This window comes from Mytilus edulis, chromosome 5, assembly GCF_963676685.1.
Source record: "Mytilus edulis chromosome 5, xbMytEdul2.2, whole genome shotgun sequence".
NCBI lineage: Eukaryota > Metazoa > Mollusca > Bivalvia > Mytilida > Mytilidae > Mytilus > Mytilus edulis.
Genome location: NC_092348.1, coordinates 53,131,171 through 53,153,787, shown reverse-complemented (window position 1 = coordinate 53,153,787; position 22,617 = coordinate 53,131,171). Strand labels below are relative to the sequence as shown.

General features: G+C 33.4%; 2 protein-coding genes across 6 annotated transcripts in view; one reads left to right on the top strand and one right to left on the bottom strand.

Annotated features, from left to right (window-relative positions):
• Positions 1–16,124, top strand: part of LOC139523882 (uncharacterized) — a 31,650-nt gene extending 15,526 nt beyond the window's left edge. The window contains exons 2-5 of one of the 5 annotated variants that reach the window (XM_071318253.1): positions 9,236–9,287; positions 12,299–12,414; positions 15,025–15,247; positions 15,911–16,083. In XM_071318253.1, the coding sequence (XP_071174354.1) occupies positions 12,319–12,414; positions 15,025–15,247; positions 15,911–15,966 (375 nt within the window). In that variant the 5' untranslated portion in view covers positions 9,236–9,287; positions 12,299–12,318 and the 3' untranslated portion in view covers positions 15,967–16,083. Of the gene's footprint in view, positions 1–9,052; positions 11,767–11,836; positions 12,415–15,024; positions 15,248–15,910 lie in introns of those variants that run through there. The other 4 variants (XM_071318251.1, XM_071318254.1, XM_071318250.1 and 1 more) reach the window with 4 other exon arrangements.
• Positions 16,125–17,789: 1,665 nt separating this feature from the next.
• LOC139525140 (probable thiopurine S-methyltransferase) lies at positions 17,790–18,467 on the bottom strand. Its single transcript, XM_071320325.1, has one exon. It carries the CDS (start codon positions 18,465–18,467, stop codon positions 17,790–17,792), a length of 678 nt encoding a protein of 225 aa, XP_071176426.1.
• Between the last annotated feature and the right edge of the window lie 4,150 nt (positions 18,468–22,617).

The following is a 22,617-nucleotide window of genomic DNA, read 5'->3' as shown; positions in this document are numbered from 1 at the left end:
TACCGAATTAGTAGGGAAATGTAAATCCCATATACAGGTGAAGTTGGAATAGTGCTACTAACGTGAAGAAATTGATAATTTCAAAATTAAAATTACCCTGTTTGTCATAGATTCTGGTACTGAGATTACCGTGTATGTCAAAATCGAGTTATAAGTCTAAAAATAAGGCGGAAGAAGCCGTGTCTGTTGTTTTAATTTCGATTTCTGTGGGATATGTCGATTGAACTCAGCCAGAAAAGTGTGGATTGTTAATGAAAAGAACGTCATCAATAAATCTGAATGTGAAATTAAATGACCTGACTTTTTTATCTTCGTGTTTTTGATAACTGTCTGAAGAAACTCAGACTCAAATGAAAATAAGAAGAGGTATGCATGGAGAGGTGACCAGTTTGTTCCCATTCGAATTATATGTCGACAATTTGTTGAAAAAGTCTACCTCCAAATTCAACAAATAAAGAAACTCTAGCATACTTGATCCTCTGTCTATATGTTTGACCTTTTGGTTCACTATTAACAAAACATGCTATCCTTTTCATGTTGAAAAGCATTGTGGGTTATTTCTTTAAAACAATTTGTCGATTTCACATGGGGTATGGTGGTATACGGGGTTGAAAAAGTTTTGATAGAACTCATTTCAGAAAAAGATCCAATTTCAAATTATCCAAAGTTTTTTAGAATCCACACATGGTTAATACCACTACGCAAGAAAACTGTTTCACAAATTTTTCTGAAGACCCTCTTTCATACATAAGAAAATACCTGTACTAAGTCAGGAATATAACAGTTGTTATCCATTCGTTTGATGTGTTTGAGCTTTTGATAGTGGCATTTGATTAGGGACTTTCCGTTTTGAATTTTCCTAGGAGTTAAGTATTCTTGTGATTTTACTCTTCACTGCGGACAGAATTTTTGTCAATCTAATGGATAATTCTTTACTCGCACATGCAGATGAGCTGGTAATGTACTGTTGTATTTACAGAATTTTGTGAAACTAAGGTATCCAATACAATCAAATAAGTCTTCCAAAATGTAATGATCATTGAAGACATGAAGGACTTATGATTCGCCAAAGTCTCTAATGACTACTGCGCCACCAATACCTTCGAGGGCTGGTAGACCACCAGCAGCAGTATCGACATAGAGGCGTAAAAATTAAAACAAAAATTGTACATTTCATGAGTCTGAGGCGCTTATTTTGAATTTATATTCCTCAGGCACGACCAAAGCCGAATATTAGAAAGCCAAGGATTATCAGAACCGGAACGATTAAAGAGCAGTATGATCAGTTGCAATCTTGAAATTATATTTATACAATAATAATACCGGAAATATTGTAACAGAAGACCTTTTTATCCCTTGTTACTTGGAACAAGTGCACCGTCTTTCCACGCCTACAAAATATGATGTTATTACATTTTCGGGTGTTTTTGTTACTATTTTGAAGTTTAATGGCACAGTTGGATAATCAAATAATCTTCATCTTTCGCAAAGACTACCACAGTAATTAAAATTTCATAGTTTTAAAACAGTTTCATATAGGAAACTGGTTATGACTAAAAAAATAATGTTTAATTCCTTGTAACCATATATTTACTAGTATTTGAAAATGTGCTACTGTATCAAGTATCCCTCTTTTTAATAACATGGCAATAGACATTTAAATACACTTACTTCTATTGTAGTTGCTAATTTTTCAAAGGATGAAATTAAGTTGATAATGTTAAAGATGCAGGAAATAAATTTTAAAAGCGTATTTAAGACAAAACAATTATTTTAGTTTAAACCAATTTTCATTTAATAAATACACATGAATAACATCATATGAATTAATTTTCTAAATTTGGCAATACACTATAACAGCTTCACAAAAACCGTCTCCTGAGAACATTAATTCATATACATGCTCTTTGGTGATTAAACTTGTAGATCGAAGATAAAAGACTTCAATGCTTAAAGATTTATCAAAGCACAATCAAATTATGTCTGGTTAGGAATGATTTCAAAAAAGAATAATTCTACAGTATAAAAATAATATGTTCGTGCTGAACTCTAAATTGTTTCGTAATTTTTTTTTAACTTCTTAACATAAATCTCTGTACTAAAATTGTGCTATTTTCAACATCAATTGAACTTATATTATTATAAATTCAATTGTGCATCTACATGTATTACACGATCGTTGATTGACAATATTGTTTTTATCATAACTTCAAGTAGCTTATTTATTTCGTAATGGTAAAAAATAATTATGAATATAAATTCTTTAAGGAATGCTGATATTTTTTTTGGACTGCTGTCCATTCACGGTGCGTTATGAGAGACGAAAGAAGAAATCAAACCTAGTATACTGACTATTTGCGTCTGGCGTATATATAGGATGAGTTCATTTTCAACTAGATAAGAGGTTCGGTGTGTATATTAATGTTATATATATATAAGGCTAATGATTTTCGCATTTGACTGAAAATTCGACAGAAGACATAAGGGCTGATATCAATCGAGTGTTTGGAGAGCATATGATTTTACCATTTACGATTAAATATTTTTAAACTAATAGTTCTACAGTTATTTGTAAAAATTATGTAATACATGGAATTGAATAAAGGTTTGCAAATTGGTGATTAAGTGTGGTAACAAAACGTTTCAAATGTTATCTACATGTGCATCACTCATCGACATTCCAAAGTAAGGCCATCAAAAATAACTATAAAATTATTTGCAATGTGACCTGATAAATAGATATAGGAAGATGTGGTGTGAGTGCCAATGAGACAACTCTCCATCCAAATAACAATTTATAAAAGTAAACCAAAGTATGAATGTTATTTACATTCTAGAATGTTCGGTGTGTGGTCTAAAAATGTATGTAAGTTAAAACAGACTTTCCACAAACGTATCAATGGCCAGAGCATTGATGTCTCTTAGAAGTCACTTGCCCCAGTCAGACAGCCTTTCAGACCGTCGGATCATAAACTTAATTTTAATTGCTTTAAAGTACAAGTGATTGAACAAAACATTCATGCACTGGAGTAGTACCCATCTTGTTCGGGAAGTCTTCTCAATAAAGGAACTACCCCTTTTTCTGTAATGAGAAATGAGATATCCCTACTGTGATGAAATGAATGATTAAAGCTGTATTTCCCCCCCCCCCCCCCCCCCCTTGATAACATTTATGTCGATTCGGCATTACATTTCATCGACAAGTTATTCTAATGGTCACGAATTTTGCACTTTTTAAATAACAGATTTGTTCCTATACTGTTATAAATCACAAATTATGGCCAAACTAAATAAAGACCCCTCTAAATTACAGCCATCTTTCCGTTATCTTGGTGATATTGTTTTGTTAAATAAAACTTTACAGCATTAACTGTCCTTTCTCAGATTAAGATACATTCAGTTTTACACGAGGATTTTTCTGTCCCTAGATAGAATGAATTGGTTTGAAAATTGGCTGTATCTGTATAAAGTTAACTTATCTCGATCGGATCCAATTTTTTTACAGTAATTTTGTTTACCAAGTCCGAAAAATAATTTAGTGTTATTTAGCTTTGAACTAGCTGTCAGTAAATGTGAGTACTCTTAAATCAGCATTTTGTGTCTTTTTTGTTGAGAGGGGTGTATAAATACCCTGCCACGTCCGATCTGTATTAATCATTACAGTCACGTCTCAATCATTACAGCTGAACGGACGTGCTGGGTCAGCTTTCCTTTACCCGCTATCTTCGATGAGGGTTTACTGATAGATGGATCAACAACTTACTACTTTCGATGACAGAAACCAACCCAACGCTGTACAGAGTCACAGAACACGTTAGGCATTATCCGCGTAACTTGCGTTAACATACACTCCAAAACCCATTATTGTTGGGGGAGAGTTATGCTGACTGACGTCCGAGGGCTGTATCCGAGGTGTTGAATAATGGATCTCCATTTTAATGTCCCACGACAGTGGTCCTGATAATGCTTCCTGTGATCGTTAAAACTACGTCCGAGACTCATCGACCAGTACTCAATCATCGAGGTTAGCGGGCAGTCAAGCTGACCAATCTGGCCATGAAAACAGCCGTTGTGAAAACATAACGTCAAAATAGACAACAAAAGAAAAACCAAAACAACTCACAAAACCAAGATGGTGAACTACCATTCAAAATGGCGTCCTCCACCTGTTCCTGACCGATGGCACAACATTATTTAAACGCTCACCAAACGCCTCGGGCACCGTGCCGACCGTGCGAGGGATGTATATCCAGTCAAGGTCGTTAAACACCTTCATCACCATCATCATCATCATCATCATCATCATCATCATCATCATCATCATCATCAATCATCATCATCATCATCATCATCATCATCATCATCATCATCATCATCATCATCATCATCATCATCATCATCATCATCATCATCATCATCATCATCATCATCATCATCATCATCATCATCATCATCATCATCATCATCATCATCATCATCATCATCATCATCATCATCATCATCATCATCATCATCATCATCATCATCATCATCATCATCATCATCATCATCATCATCATCATCATCATCATCATCATCATCATCATCATCATCATCATCATCATCATCATCATCATCATCATCATCATCATCATCATCATCATCATCATCATCATCATCATCATCATCATCATCATCATCATCATCATCATCATCATCATCATCATCATCATCATCATCATCATCATCATCATCATCATCATCATCATCATCGTCATCATCATCATCATCATCATCGTCGTCATCGTCATCATCATCGTCATCATCGTCATCATCATCGTCATCATCATCATCATCATCATCATCATCAACATCGTCATCGTCATCGTCATCATCGTCATCGTCGTCATCGTCATCATCGTCATCATCGTCATCGTCATCGTCAACATCGTCATCGTCATCGTCATCATCGTCATCGTCATCGTCATCATCATCATCATCATCATCATCATCATCAACATCGTCATCATCGTCATCGTCATCGTCATCATCATCATCATCATCATCATCATCATCATCATCATCATCATCATCATCATCATCATCATCATCATCATCATCATCATCATCATCATCATCATCATCATCATCATCATCATCATCATCATCGTCATCATCATCATCATCATCATCTGATGATGATGAGTAAAGACCTTTTCTACTTATTTTCATAGTTTGTTGTTATGTTGAACTGTCCCAGGTTAGGTGATGGTTTGCGTATTCAAGCGTGTATAAACCCGCCACACTCTATATGTGCCTATATTGCTCTTTCTCGTATTTCTCTCAAATTAGATCGTTAGTTTTCTCAGTTGAATTGTTTCATATTTTCATGTCGATGCCTTTAAAAGCCGACTATACGGTATGGTTTTTCTCATTTCTGAAAGCCGTACGGTTGTCTATATAAAGTTGCTTACATTCACTTCTTTTTAAAACTAATGGATAGTTGTCTCATTTGCAATCATATCACATCTCTTTATTTTTTTAATAAAAGTACTTGATCCAAACGGCATCGACAGAAAGCACTTGCAGTTTGATAGAGGAGCAAATTTATTAATTGTACTATTCTAAAAAAGTTCATCGGAAGGTACCAAGACCTTGTTGATAAATATTCCGTATCAACTTCACAAATAATACATGATGGTCTTGATGTATAGATTCTGCGTACTGATGTTGTTTATCATCTTAACAACGTGTTTTATTGTTCTTTCATTTCTCTTTGTTCTATTAATATTACTTTTACTGTTGGATTGTTTTATGTGATATCCATTTAACGTGGCTCGGTACTTAAACATCCCGTCAATGTGTTTGTATTGTCTTTCATTTTTTGCTGGTGTGTTTTGTATATGCGACCTTTTGTATTTCTTTGGTTCTTAAAACGTGACTCTGTACTTTAAAAGATCCCGTCAGTATGATATTGTTCTATTTTAATACGTTGAACCACAAACGTCAAAATTATTCAATCGCGTAGTGGAATGATACATTTGTGGATTCTTATAAATTCTATATAACTTTTGGACTATTTTAAATCTCGGTCTTTTTTTAAAATTAATTCTTACATACTTTTGATTTTTTAACAAAACTTTCTGAAGTCAGACACGCGAATCAATGAATTTGTTTGTAGATAGATGTTTTTGTGTTCTGTTAAATTGTTCCTTTTAAAATTGTTACACAATGATGACTGCTGTCCCCATATTTTGACTATTTTATTTATTATGTCTGTTTAGTTCACGCATCATTGTAAATATAACGGAATTTGATGAGACTGTCATCCAAGTAAAAGGGTTAGCGCTATAAAACCAGGTTTAATCCACCATTTTCTACATTTGAAAATGCCTGTACCAAGTCAGGAATATGACAGTTCTTGTCCATTCGTTTTTGATGTGTTTTGTTAATTGATTTTGCCATGTGATTATGGACTTTCCGATATGATTTTCCTCTGAGTTCAGTATTTTTGTGATTTTACTTTTATTTTTTATATATACATATATGTATATACAACTCGTCTAAACATCAACCCAACAATGTTAGATCTGTAAATTTGCTTTCGCAAATTTTTTGTTCTTCCCTTATAATTATATTTATAAGTACGTCTTAGCCAGTGACAACTCTACAACAGATTTATCCATCGGATCACTGATGGTGATACATGGCTGTGTACATTATGTATATGTTACAGGCATTTTCTAAATTTAGGCATTTTGTAAAGTGACTGAATTTTCAGGCAATTTATAAAATGCCTAAACTTGACAGGCATTATACAAAATGACTAAAAATACCTAGTCATTTTGTAAAATGCCTGAAATTTAGAAGCAAAATTTAACAAATTGCCTGTTCAGTTTTAGGCAATTTGTAGAAGAAGGACAATGACCATAGTGGACAAAGCACAATGTCTTGCAAAGAAAATGACTAATGGTTCAGTACTTGGAAGGTTTGTTTGTCATAGGATGTATTATTTTTAGTGAAACTAAGTAAAGTACATACTCAATTCGTAATTCTGATACCCGAAGTGAATTTATGACTATATTGTCAATAGAACAAAATTAACAATAGAATTTTTTGAAATTCTAGATTCAAAACAGTAGGGTGAAAAATGTGTAGACAAAAAAGATTTTTTTATTGACTGATTGCTGTACATGTCATGCATGTAGAATTCTTAATGTGAAAAAAGTTTTGCATTTGAATAAAATATGGCAATATATTTAATGTTCCTTTTCAGAAATAATGAGAATTTTAGATTGGTACATACACATCGAAACAAACTCCCCTCTACAATATGGGTTTCGCCATACACGGCTGTGTTTTGTTGTGATGCAAATGTATGGTTGGTAGTGTCATCTGATACGTGTTTCAATCAGTACAGCCTTCTGCAAATTGTGTCTACGTTTAAATTTATATGGTCCAATATATGAATTGGAGAAAATTTTGGTTTAAGATCACAATTTTTTTTAATTGAATATAAAGGGCAATAACTCCATAAGGAGCAATTGACAGTTTTTGTCATATTGTCTTATTTTTAGATTGTACGATGTAATTTTTTGAACATTATTGCTGTTTAGTTTATCTCTATAGGCTTTAGATATTATGAAAGATAATAAACAAAATTGTAAAATTTCCTCAGTAAAACTGCATTTAACAGACAAATAACAGTAACAGTGCTTTGACAGAATAAGTATCTACTGCTAAAGAAGATATTCATGTGTGCTATGTGTACTTATTGCGAACCACAATGAAGTCGAAAGTTAAGTATTTGTCAGTAAAGGTACATTGTAATGAAACGGTAAAATATATCATGATTCAGGTTTCGCAGACTTTGGTTAAAGTGCTTAAACCAGATTTAATGCCAAACAATGTATTTACAAACAAATCAGGACAAATATTGTGTGACAGTTCTGTTGTCCAAACATTTTGAGAAATGAAAAATATTTTTTTTTAAGAGTTTTTTGGAATAATTCAGTAAAGTTTGTTAATACTCTTATTTTTAATTCAGTAATTATCATAATTAAAGCTGCTCCGGTGTTGAAAGCTTTTAATTGTATATAATTTCATTCTATAAAACCATTTCAGGCATTTTGTAGAATGCCTATCAATTTTTCCAGGCATTTTGTAAAATGCCTAGAAAAATTAGTCATTTTGTATAATGACTGAATTTTGCAGGCATTTTAGAAAATGCCTAAAATTTTCAGGCATTTTACAAAATGCCTAAATTTAGAAAATGACTGTAACATATATACAACTCGTCTTAACATCAACCCAAAAATGTTAGATCTGTAAATTTCCTTTCGCAAATTGTTTGTTCTTCCCTCGCCGGGATTCGAACCCATGCTACTGAGATATCGTGACACCAAATCGCCTGCACTGTAGCCGTCCCGCTAGACCACACGACCATCTGGGCTTCATAATAATAATGATTTTGGTGGCCGGGTGTTACCTTTCCGCGTCAGTTTTTAACCTAGCGTCGTACTACAGTACATAATATATAAGGCATGAAGATGTTATTCTTTACAGATCAGCTAAATTATCTATAGTAAAGGATCCTACAAACTAATGTAAGATGCATTCACAGAAAATAATTATATTTATAAGTACGTCTGAGACAGTGACAACTCTACAACAGATTTATCCATCGGATCACCAGCAGTAATGATGATACATGGCTGTGTACATATATATATTTATTTACACTAACATCCTCCTCATATACTATCATCTTAATAATATCGTACAAATATTCAAAATATCATTATGAACAGCTATATATAAGATAAAACCTGGAAACTACTGTAATCATATTTTATTGAGGGAATTGAAAGGCGTTTGATTACGGATAACTTGATATGTTTCTTCCTGTCGTGCCAGGATTACGTATATCCTGGTTTAGATTTGAATCAACGCTGACAATTTTACAAAACACTTTATTAAGAGGGTTGATAGGTTAACTCTCTCAAGGGTCCATTTTAATTTAAGACAACAAAAATAATGAGTAATATCGCATTAAATAGGGTGCAAGATTTTTAGTGGTCGTTAAATTATTATGACGACGAGTTCAAAATAAATCGCTCCTCGAATATTTTTCCAATTAAAACTCGTAAACAAAGACATTCAATGATGTTACGCTGATTCTCGCCCTACACACTCCTCTTGTGTATTTAAGTCATTTCTCATTTTAATGATCGCAGCATATTTTTTTTTTTTATAGAAACTGTTTTATGCTGTGTGGAATAGTCTCTTATCATATTCACAATTCAGGGGTAAGCATAATGAAATATCATTATTTTCATAGAACTTAACGATATTCGATGTCATTAGTTCAACTGTCATTGAATAATAATATTTAGTCTTCTGCAATTTACCTTATAAAGGCTTACTTTTATAGCTGACTTTGTGGTATGAGTTTTGCTCATTGTTCAAGGCCGTAAGGGGACCTTTTATAGTTGTTAATTTCTGTGTCATTTTGTCTCTTGTGGCGAGTTGTATTATTGGCAATAATACTAGATCTGCGTCTTCTTATGTTTATACTAAAAAAAAACGTGCAACCAAACGTTTTAGTTCTCTTATAAAGTTTGAAAAGATAAATGGTCAGTTTGAATTTCAAGTCATTCTATCAATCCACTCTTTGTACTCTGACGTACATTCATTAAACAAATACGATAATCATTTTCCTAATAAAAAGACAGAAAATGGATGTTTTTATCTTTTAAAGAAACCCAATGGTTCTTCATTTATTCATCAATTTGATATCTAGCTCGTATTTCATGAAAACTTGAAGCTCAAGTCCTTGAATCAATAATAAAATATCACTAATGGACCGGACCGATACCAGTGTTTCATGACAGCTCTCATGAGAAACAACAGGCAGGAAGTCGATTTGATTTCAAAGTTTTTAAGTTGACTTTAATCAAGCACTTAAATTGGCGTTTTAACATTTTTTTACCGTTTTATTTATGTATATCTTATGAGTCAAGAGGGATCTATGGTAGATTAGAGATATTACCAAGAAATCATGAAACTTAGACACTGTAAATGTAACGAAACAAATAAATGACTCCTGATGGCGACGGTAGATTTCATTGGAGCGATAATTTCGGCCAATTTTACCAACCCAGTAGTCAACACTTCGGTGTTGACATGAATATCAACAATGTGGTCATTTTTATAAATTTTCTGTTTACAAAACTTTGAATTTTTCGAAAAACTAAGGATTTTCTTATCCCAGGCATAGATTACCTTAGCCGTTTTTGGCACAATTTTTTGGAATTTTGGATCCTCAATGTGCTTCAACTTTGTACTAGTTTGGCTTTACAAATATTTTGATATGAGCGTCACTGATGAGTCTTATGAACACGAAACGCGCGTCTGGCGTACTAAATTATAATCCTGGTAACTTTGATAACTATTTTCACCACTGGGTCGATGCCACTGCTGGTGGACGTTTCGTCCCCGAGGGTATCACCAACCCAGTAGTCAATACTTCGGTGTTGACATGAATATCAATAATGTGGTCATTTTTATAAATTTTCTGTTTACAAAACTTTGAATTTTTCGAAAAACTAAGGATTTTCTTATCCCAGGCATAGATTACCTTAGCCGTTTTTGGCACAATTTTTTGGAATTTTGGATCCTCAATGCTCTTCAACTTTGTACTAGTTTGGCTTTATTAATATTTTGATATGAGCGTCACTGATGAGTCTTATGTAGACGAAACGCGCGTCTGGCGTACTAAATTATAATCCTGGTAACTTTGATAACTATTACTCATGTCCTTAACTTATACCTCACAAAAATGGAGTGATTACTGAGGAACGGATTATTGAAAGAAAAAGATTATCAATATATTTGAATAGGAAACTCTTAAAAAAACATTGATCGATTGATTGATTGTTGTTTGCTATGCGTCCAGTGTACGATGCTGTATAGTTCATTTCTAATACTTAATGATTGCTGCGGTAATTTTCTTTGACGGAACCAGTATTCGCTGGTATACTAAGTTTTTGTATAGTTGTTCTGGCTATACAAATTTTAATTGTAATATGTAACTTTATAGTTTACTAAGTAATGTTGACCTATTCCATGTATTGAAATATTTGAACAAGCTATTTCCCATGTACGACAATCCTAGATGAGTGCAAGTTCATGTTGATGTATAAATACATATAGATGTAACGCCATTAACAACCGAGAACAAAATTTTAATGATGGTGGAAATATATGATGATTTATGATATAATGTGAAATGCGCGTAAGTAAATACACGAGTACAAGATAAGATGGCTAGCAATAAGGGTCTAATAACAACAAAACAATATTTTCTTTAAACTACACACAATATAAACAACACACAAACAACATATTGTCCAAACAGAAATTTTAAAAATCAGCTAGAGTGTAAATGATATGGAGTTGCATGAAATTTAGTTTTTAATAAACTTAAATTCTGTCTTTCTGCCTTTCACCAAAACATAATAAAACATTTTTATTTTTTTATTTCAGACTATTTAGATAGACAGAAAATGAGAGTCAATAGTATTCTAGTTATGTGCACTGTTACTTTTATTTCAGCCTATTAAGATAGACAGAAAATGAGTCAATGGTATTCTAGTTATGTGCACTGTTATTTTTTATTTTAGCCTATTAAGATAGACAGAAAATAAGAGTCAATAGTATTCTAGTTATGTGCACTGTTATTTTTTTTATTTCAGCCTATTAAGATAGACAGAAAATGAGTCAATGGTATTCTAGTTATGTGCACTGTTATTTTTTATTTCAGCCTATTAGATAGACAGAAAATAAGAGTCAATAGTATTCTAGTTATGTGCACTGCTATTTTTTTATTTCAGACTATTAAGATAGACAGAAATGATAGTCAATAGTATTCTAGTTCGGTGCACTGTTATTTTTTTTTATTTCAGCCTATTAAGATAGACAGAAAATGAGTCAATTGTATTCTAGTTATGTGCACTGTTATTTTTTTATTTCAGCCTATTAAGATAGACAGAAAATAAGAGTCAATAGTATTCTAGTTATGTGCACTGCTATTTTTTTTTATTTCAGACTATTAAGATAGACAGAAAATGAGAGTCAATAGTATTCTAGTTCGGTGCACTGTTATTTTTTTATTTCAGACTATTAAGATAGACAGAAAATGAGAGTCAATAGTATTCTAGTTCTGTGCACTGTTATTTTTTATTTCAGACTATTAAGATAGACAGAAATGAGAGTCAATAGTATTCTAGTTCTGTGCACTGTTACTTTCTTATTTCAGACTATTTACATAGACAGAAAATGAGAGTCAATAGTATTCTAGTTCTGTGCACTGTTACTTTCATGTCAGCTAACAGTTTTTCTAAAACATATTTCAATGAACAGAAGCTTAATTTAGTAAGTATAAAGTAAATGTAGAGACTCAATGTTATTACAAACAAAACATAAAATTTTACATTAAAAGACAAATATTTAACTTTTTACACCACTGGATGCTGGTGAACGTTTCGTCCCCGAGAGTATCTCCAGCCCAGTAGTCAGCACTTCGGTGTTGAAATTAATATCAGTTATGTGATCATTTTTATAAATTTCCTGTTTACTAAACTTTGAATTTTTAGAAAAACTAAAGATGTTCTTATCCCAGGAATAGATTACCTTAGCCGTATTTGGCACAACTTTTTGGAATTTTGGATCATCAATGCTCTTCAACTTTGTACTTGTTTGGCTTTATAACTATTTTGATATGAGCATCACTGAACACTGATGAAGGTAATGCCGACGTCACACATTGGCGTATAGACCGGCGTGGACCAAACGTACAGAGAAAATTGACAAAGTCGGTATACGTTAGTTGCACGCAAGAGGAACGCTAAGGAATCGTTAAACGCGCGTTGCATCATAAGTTTGAAGTACGTCGAATACAAAGATATACGCTTGGTGAACGCTACAACTCGAGGAAATTTTTATGCAGCATGAACATTTTCATCCAGCTAAAGCGTGGGTCTAGCGTGTACCTGTACGCTACACGCACGTTATACATACGCTACAAGCAGCGATACAGATAAGTTTGAGACACGTATTGAGCACGTTGTATACGCCTCCAGATCGTTCGACTTAAACTAAAACGTATGCGGGTGTGTTTGTAACAAACACCCTATAATAGAACGTCCAAGATACGACCGGGACGCGTCTCAAATACGTTCAAGAAACTTTTTTCCTTCGTAGTGTGCATTCCATCTACTTTAGACAAACGTCAGGAATACGCAACCGTACGTTTCTTGAACGCCCGATAAACGCTTTGGCAGGCTTCTCGTACGCCCAATACACGCGTAAAGCTCGTTGTGCACACGTTTCAGATATGATTGACAGGTTGAATGCATCCAAAATTACTTGTGTATTGGCAGCGTACATGATTTTTTAACACGCCCGGCGTACGTCGGACCTATACGCTGATGTGTGACGCCGGTATAAATCCAGAAAAGCGCTTCGGACGCAAAAAATTATAAAACGTGTTGTTTTCAATTTTTGAACAGTCTTATGTAAACGAAACGAGCGTCTGGCGTACTAAAATATAATCCTGGTACCTTTGATAACTATTGGTGGACGTTTCATTCCCGCGGGTATCACCAGCCCAGTAGTCAGCACTTCGGTGTTGACATGAATGTCAATTATGTGGTCATTTTTATAAATTTCCTGTTTACTTAACTTTGAATTTTTAGAAAAAACTAAAGATTTTCTTATCCCAGGAATAGAATACCTTAGCCGTATATGGCACAACTTTTTGGAATTTTAAATTCTCAATGCTCTTCAACTTTGTACTTGTTTGGCTATAAAACTATTTTGATATGAGTCTCCGACTGAACAGTCTTATAGACGAAACGAGCGTCTAGCGTACTAAAATATAATCCTGGTACCTTTGATAACTATTGGTGGACGTTTCGTCCCCTCGGATATCACCAGCCCAGTAGTCATCACTTCGGTGTTGACATGAATATCAATTATATGGTCATTTTTGCTCTTCAACTTTGTACTTGTTTGGCGTTAATTTGAGCTTCACTGATAAGTCTTATGTAGACGAAACGCGCGTCTAGCGTACTAGATTATTAGCCTGGTACCTTTGATAACTATAATCACATAATATACTGAAGCCATGGGTTCATTTATTATTTTCAACGTCATACAACCGGACACATCGAACGAACCGGAACATAAAAAACTATTTTTATACTTTAATGCAATAGTGGATTGATTTAATTTCATTTCCTATGAGTATCGTAAACAAGAAATGTTTATAACTAAAAAAGATATATTGCAACCTTGTTGAGCCATCTTTATAAACAGTTTAAGAAGATATCTTACTTAGTTTAAACTATATTTGTATTTTACTTCCGAGTAGTTGGAAAATATGCACACCAAGACGTTACTTTTCAAGATGTTAAAATTAACTAGTGAAGCGATGTCCTATATCTGTATTTAGGACCCTATCTAAATAATTTCGGCGATGTTCTTTCATTGTTATCCATTTTTTGTCATTACTATGCATTTCAAAGATCACTGTACGTTATCGATGTTGCTCATTGCTGAAGGTCATAGGGTAATATATAATTGCTTTTTTCCTCGTCCTCGACGCCTTCGTGCAAAGCATTTATTGTGTCGTGATGTCCTACACATGTCGAAATTTTGATATTGTCATTATATTTCTTGCATTTTTTTTGGTCAAAATATGAGCAACAACTTTAACCAAACATATGTTTTTCTACATTAATATCTTTGTAAATACATTTTTAGCAAAATATATTTTTAGGAACTGATGATGTTTATATCTAATTATCGATGACAAGATTTCAAAATGAGGCTAATTTGGAATTTTTCACTGTTCCGACAGCCTTGTAAGTTTCTAAAGGATATTATTTGTTTTTTTATTTTAAATTCAAGAGGCCAAAAATTCATCATTACAATCACGTTGAACGCCATATGTACAAAGATGCGCTAATCTTTTTTTTGTAGGAAACAGTTGAAAAGAGACAAGAAGGTTTATTTGGGGATTTTGCTCTGGCAGAATACCTTTTTAAACTTGGAGATGTCAACAAAGACAAATACTTGGACAGCAATGAAATTTACAACTTCTATCGACATCATATAAAGTTCGACTTCGATAAATCTGCAAAAATGTCAATAAAATTGATGAATATAGGAGATTCGGACAAAGATGGAAGACTTGGCGAAATTGGTAATAGAAAACTACATGCAAATAGTTTAAATTAAACAAAATCTATTTGATAAAGTACACCAGTCTGAATACTATATATGTCAATTTTAAAACGTTAATAGAATTCGGGAGATAATCTTTACATCAATAATATTATAGCAAGTTTAATGAACTTTACGTATTCATGTTTAACATACTGAAATGATATATGCTTCGTAGATGCTTAGAATATTTTTTAGAAAAAGTAACTTTACCAATAGAAAAAATCACTTTCAGCAGATTTCTTTAAAAAAAAATCAAGTTCCATACCGAAACACAAAACTTCGTGGATCACGAAAGCGTTGATTAAGAGCACAAATGGCTTGTTTCTTCACACAATTACTCGAAAGTTAAAAAAAGTAAGAAGATATGATATGGATTGCAATATGAAAATTGTCCACCAAATATAAAGTGAACAACTAAGGGTCATAATAAGGCCCACAACCATGAGAAAACACACATATATATATATACCGATATAAAGGGCACCGGGAAAACAAATGTAATTACAAATGTAACTAAAACTATTTCTTTTCACAAAATAATATCCCGCTAGAAAAATTGAATAATGGGTCCTAAAAATCAGAACTTAGCTGATAGAACTTTCTGATTGACATAAATTCCATTTTTTTTTTCTATTTTCAGAGGCAATTTTAGCTCTACACAAGGTAACCAATCAGTTAAACAGAAAGAGGAAATGAGCATGATGTGTTATAAGACAGTACATATGTAGCCAACTCTAACGCTTTATAAACTTTTCATTATTAAATGAGCAAATGTAAAGTTAGCTTTACCATTTACAAAAGTTTCCAAACTTACATGACTGACTGTTTTGTATAAAGTTATTCCAAGTTATATATTCATATATATTTCATTTTAAATAGTTATCAAAGGTACCAGGATTATAATTTAGTACGCCAGACGCGCGTTTCGTCTACATAAGACTCATCAGTGACGCTCATAACAAAATATTTATAAAGCCAAACAATTCCAAAGTTGAAGAGCATTGAGGATCCAATATTCCAAAAAGTTGTGCCAAATACGGCCAAGGAAAGCTATGCCAGAAATAAGAAAATCCTTAGTTTTTAGAAAAATTTAAACTTTTGTTAACAGGAAATCTATAAAAAAAAAAAATGACCACATTATTGATATTCATGTCAACACCGAAGTGTTGACTACTGGGCTGGTGATACCCTCGAGGACAAAACGTCCACCAGCAGTGGCATCGACCCAGTGGTGTAAATAGTTATCAAAGTTACCAGGATTATAATTTAGTACGCAAGACGCGCGTTTCGTCTACATAAAACTCATCAGTGGCGCTCATATCAAAATATTTATAAAGCCAAACAATTACAAAGTTGAAGAGCATTGAGGATCCAATATTCCAAAAAGTACTTATAGCTCTTTTAAATATGTAAATAAATTCATCATAGATACAGGATTACAATTGTGTACGCCAATACTTATATTTACTTCCAAACTGCAATTGTAACGAGAACGTCTTTTATAGTGCTCAGTGAGTTACACTTGTTCACAAAAAGGGTTAAACGTTCTTATTTTCCTAGGTAATATAAAATCATGCCTGGTAAACAATCAAAATCTTAACCAAATAGTTAAGCGAGAAAAAAAATACTTACACTATTCTTTAGTATCTGTATTAAACGACCTACAGGACTTGATCATACAATACTTATGTCTAAACGAAAACAAGCTATTTAATGGAAACCACTATACATAGAGTCGTGGTGGTTTCTGATTGGCAATTAGTTAGTTAATAAAATTATATTCGTAAAGAAATAGCAAAGACTGTTATTATACGTTTATATTGACAAAGAAGAACACTTACATACTGATATTTACGTTACGTAATGGTGAACTCATTGTCATTTTGTCAAAAACTCACTGAGATGGCCGCACTTACTCCTGGGAGAAAAGTTATCCCGATGTCATTTCAAATCACATTGGTACCGGTGATGAACGTGAAAAGCTCTCATTCAGTTATCTATGGCATGACATTCTCCTATTTAACAAAATATTTACAAATTGACAATAAATTGACGAAAAGTCGATCTATTCTATCTATATGTTGGATATTTTGTACCAGAAAAGTGCCAGTAAACTTTTTTCTCGCTTAACCATTCGGTTGAGATTTGATGGTTTACCAGGCGTGATAATTATGATGAGAAATGTCTTTAATCTCTAACAAACTACCCAAGTAGCGTGTGAATGCTTTTCTGGATCTATCAGACACATACCTCCCGTTTCCGATACATTAATAACCAGTAGAGGTATGTTTAGCACGACAACTTCTAATAGACATTTAGTTTTGAACTGGGTTTTTTTTCTCCAAATGTATAAGATTATTTTATTCATGTATTATGATAAAATATATTGTATTGTACTGAATAATTAATCGATTAATACTTTAGTATAAAATGTATAACTTCGGTTTTAATATTTTTCTTTTTCTTTTAATAAATGTTAAATAATACATTCAATCATTATACATACATTCATCAGATAATTAAATTTCATTATTTTTGGAAATTCTGAAGAACTGAAAGCCTTTAAAGGGAAAACTGTCATATTCTGGAGCGTACTTCTCAACCAAGCCAAAGTCTTCAACAAGATAGTCTTCACCAAAAAAACTTTGCATATCGTCTGACTTAGCGGTCGAGTCAGAAACAACCAATTCAATGAAAACGTGACAATCTTGTTTCATTACCGATTTCAGTATGTTTATATACTCTTTCTTCAAATTTCTTTTGTCTGTTTTCAAGTCACAATTGTCCAAAATATTGAAGGCTCCACGATCCCAGATACCGTCAAAATTACATTCTATAGATGCGCCGAAAAGAAAAAAGTCTCCACAATATATTCGGATATTCCCTGTTTTGCTTGTATACAAACTTCCTTTGATTTCCCCGCAAGGTGTGACTACATATTCCAGATTGCTGTCGTTGAAAAATTTCTGAATTGCAATTGCAGATATTTCTACTCCAACGATGTCATGACCTAGTTCAGAGAGCCAAAACATGTCTTCTACGTCCCCACACATTGGGAAAAATAGCTTTACACAATCCATGCCTTTTGTCAGGTCATCTTTATATTTTTTTATGTAAGGATTGATACCCTTCATTGCCCATCCAGGTGAACTTGATGCTTCCCATTCCTTCGTCCATTTTGTATTTTCTTCGTCCATCTATAACAGAAATAATCCTTAATAATTCTGTAAAATCTCGAGTGTAAAATGAATAACAGGTGATGTGGGTGTATATGTCAATGATATATATAACCCAACGATTTAAAATTAAGAAATCTATTTCTATACATTTAAAGTTTTCAACAAAAAATACAATGAACTATTAATACATGATTTTATTTTGAATTAATGAGCTTACGGGTGCGGGAATTTCTCGCTACATTGAAGACCTGTTGGTGACCTTCTGCTGTTGTTTTTTTCTATGGTCGGGTTGTTGTCTCTTTGGCACATTCCCCATTTCCATTCTCAATTTTATTACACTCTTTAGACTTGTATATAGATATATATTATTGTGTAATTAAAACAAATAAATTTTAAAAAACCTGTACACATATAAATGACCTTTTTCAGTAAAAAAAAAGTGCAATATCATACTTGCCATGCAGAAAAATGCTGTTATAATGTCAACATCTACTGCGTATATTCTAATATCGTGTTCTATATATACTTATTGGGTGAACTTAGGGTTGTCTTTCAGCACACGTTTACATAAAATATTGAAAACAATAAGTCAGGTAGAACATTTTATAAATAGATATCAATACCGATTCATTCTGAAATGATTTGAATATCATTAATAAAAAAATGTTTGTTCTGTTGAAAGGTATTGTATATAGCAATGTATAGCGCTTATTCAGTAGCCCCTTGATTACGTTATTATATTCAAAGAGGAAGTAATATATTGTTCTAGTTTTATATTTTTATGCGGAGAAAATATCGTTTAAACTTTTACTTGTTTTTAGTTGTCTACAATCATGACAATGTCAAAGGTGGTATTGTATTGGGCGAGCTCCTTCTAATTATTAAAAAAACAAACCAGATGTCTATTTTTAAAACAGTGCAATTTCATAAAAATTCAAAAATGATTCAAACAAAACAACTGCACTATGTGCACGATAGACGTTTTGTTATTGATGCTTGTTAATTTTTTTCTATTGTGATATATAAGATGTAAAGTATCGGTTAGACAATGCTTTGTAATGTTTTATGAGGATTTAAAGCCCAAGGCGTAGCCGAGGGTTTTAAATGTTCATTAAACATGACCAATTATTGTCTGACCAATTTAGAACACATTCACACACCTTCGAGATTTCACTTTTTTTTAATTTTAATGAAGTGTTAACTCGATAAATAAAAGGAAAGTATCAACATATGTAATGATCATTTCAATGGATGGAATGTATAATATTAACTAATAATATTAGCAGCACTGATTAAAATTTGTGAGGACAAAAGTAATCAAAGTACTGAAGTACTGAACATCGGATGACCGCAAGTTCTTGTGGATGGTCAAAAGCACATGCACAGAAAAAGATCACATCTCTATATCCGAAATTAAACTGAGATTAATGTACCAGTGTACAGAGACATATTTTTTTTCTGAGACAATTTCGTGCGTGGATGATGAATTAATGACAGGAAATTCAACCGCACAGTAATAACTATTATATTGTAGTGATACAAATCAGTCTACCTGGGACTATTACACTAATTTAAAACATTGTTGTGACGTCATTCTATTGTTTTACCTGTTCTTTATTTCAGTGATTGGACTATCATTTACCTGTAAGAAACCATTATGTTACCTTTACCTGTCCAATATTTTAAAGCCGAATAGCCCCCTTCTTGCTTAAAAAATATTGGACAGCTAAAGGTAGCATAACTGATTCTAACAAGTAAATGATAGTTCAATCACTGAAATAAAAAATTGAAAAAAAATTGCCCTAATTGTTTTCATCATGTAAAGAAAAGTACAACCAAAGAAAAAATGACAGTTAAAAAAAAATATTTTATTTAAGTCAATTTCCAAATTGAATACAATAATTATGTCACTCATCAAAACGGTTTCTTGAGGAAAAAAATCATTTTCAAATTGATTTTTAACACTACCAATACTTATATCACTGCCATTTTTCTCAATTTTTTGGGTTGTCTCGAGCTCTTTTCGCACTAATTCAATAAGTTGATTATGCTCGTTAACTTGTAAGTCTTGTTTTTGTTGCCTTTATGAATTTCTTTTTTTCAAAAGATTTATCCTCTTCCGTCCTTCGGTAATCAAAATGGACCTCTGGTGTTGCTCTTATTCTTCCTAACATCATTTTCAACTAAAATTTAAATGAAAAAAGCAATAAAGTAATGGTTCTAGAATTTGATAGATCAAGCCGCAATACAAGGGCCATGAACAACCTAAACCGAATGCTGTGTACAACGTGCGGTTTTTTTTAAGTTATTGTTTAAATATATGATTATAATGCAACACTTCGCTTATGAACGACGATGAATATGGGAAGTAGAATAAAAGAAGACATTACCGCATTTTATCTGTCAAACAAACCAATCGTGTGTCTGATTCGCACTTTGTTCGCAGTGATAGTTTTATATAAAAAAAAAAAAAAAAAAAGAAATCGAGATACAATTACGTTTCGGTAACATTTAAAAAACACAAGGAACTCAATACACAAATAAACGAAAAAAAGGGCGATACGACCTTGCAGAAAGAAAAATAAACAGAAAAAGGGGGGTATTCATGTGGTAAACAATAACAGTCTCTTGAAAATTCCAACAAAAGAATATAACTGGTTGCGTGCTGTTATCTGTGTGCTGGTGGTTTGTTCCACAGGATTGTGTAAGCGTCTAGTGTGGTTAGAGCCATAGGCTCTCTATCACCGCTGGCTAGCCTGCATTGCAGGTGAAAAGAAAGCCGAGTGTGTAAGTCTTTCTGCCAGTACATAGCCTCTACACTATTCAAGACTTCTACAATGCCTCCTCGCGACAGCACATGGTAACTAGGATCTAGCATTCTAGGCATTATTGTAGAGGATTTCGGAGCAGCAAGGGCCCCAGAGATGCAGTGTATAGGCCCATCGGCGTATAGACACGCCCTTGCACTCATCAACCTTGTCCCAACTATGGGTAAATAGTACCACTGCCTTGTGGTTCGATCTTGGAAGATCAAAGGCTATAGCAGCAGATCCAGAAAGAAAAGCTGGGAAGATGGAACTCATTAGCCATGGCAGGCAATCGTCTATGGGAAAGAATACACAGACAGCAAAACTCCATCCTGCAGGTAGTAGGTTTCTCGCATGGCTAATCACCAGGCAGAGTAAAAAGAAGCTGATTAGCTGGAAACCACACCAAAAGAAACACTGAATTGCGTGAACGAGGACATACGTCATACAGATGACCCAATGAATGTGTCTAGTGAAATCAGAAATGCAGCTAGGGGCAAGAAGTGTGGACTCTTAACGCCAAAAAATGTTCTCAGCATAGGGGCATGGAATGTGCGGACCATGTATGAGACGGGAAAACAGCACAAGTTGTCAATGAGATGAGAAGGTATAACATCAGTATACTAGGTGTCAGTGAATGTAGATGGTTAAACAACGGATCGATCACAACTGACACAGGTGAGACCATACTGTACTCAGGCCGAACAGACAACAAACACTATGAGGGAGTTGCTTTAGTACTAAGCAAGGAAGCAAAAAGAGCTCTTCTAGAATGGCAACTAGTTGATGAAAGGCTTATTATGGCAAGATTCTACTCAAAATACTCAAAACTGTCATTGATTCAATGCTATGCACCTACCAACAAAGCTAGTATTGAGGACAAGAATAAGTTTTAGGACAAATTACAAGCCCTTGTCAGTAATGTACCAGCACATGATTTATGTCTTGTAATTGGTGATCTAAATGCAAAGACTGGGATAGATAACTCATGTAAGGAAAGAATAATGGGAAAACATGGATGTGGAGAATGCAATGAAAATGGTGGACTTTTAGTAGATTTATGCGGCTTGAATGATCTAGTTATTGGAGGTTCCTTATTTCCACACATGGAACTCACCAAATGGCAGGGACCAAAACCAGATAGACCACATAATTGTAAATGGAAGATGGAGAAAGTCACTGATGGATGTCTGTGGCAAAAGGGGAGCCGATTGTGGAAGTGATCACCACCTTCTACTTGGGAAAATTAAACTTAAACTGAGAAAGGTAGTTAGACCACAGCATAACAGAAAAGCATATAACATCCGCTGCCTCAAAGACAACTTGATAAGACAAAAAATTAACATCAGCATAAGAAACCA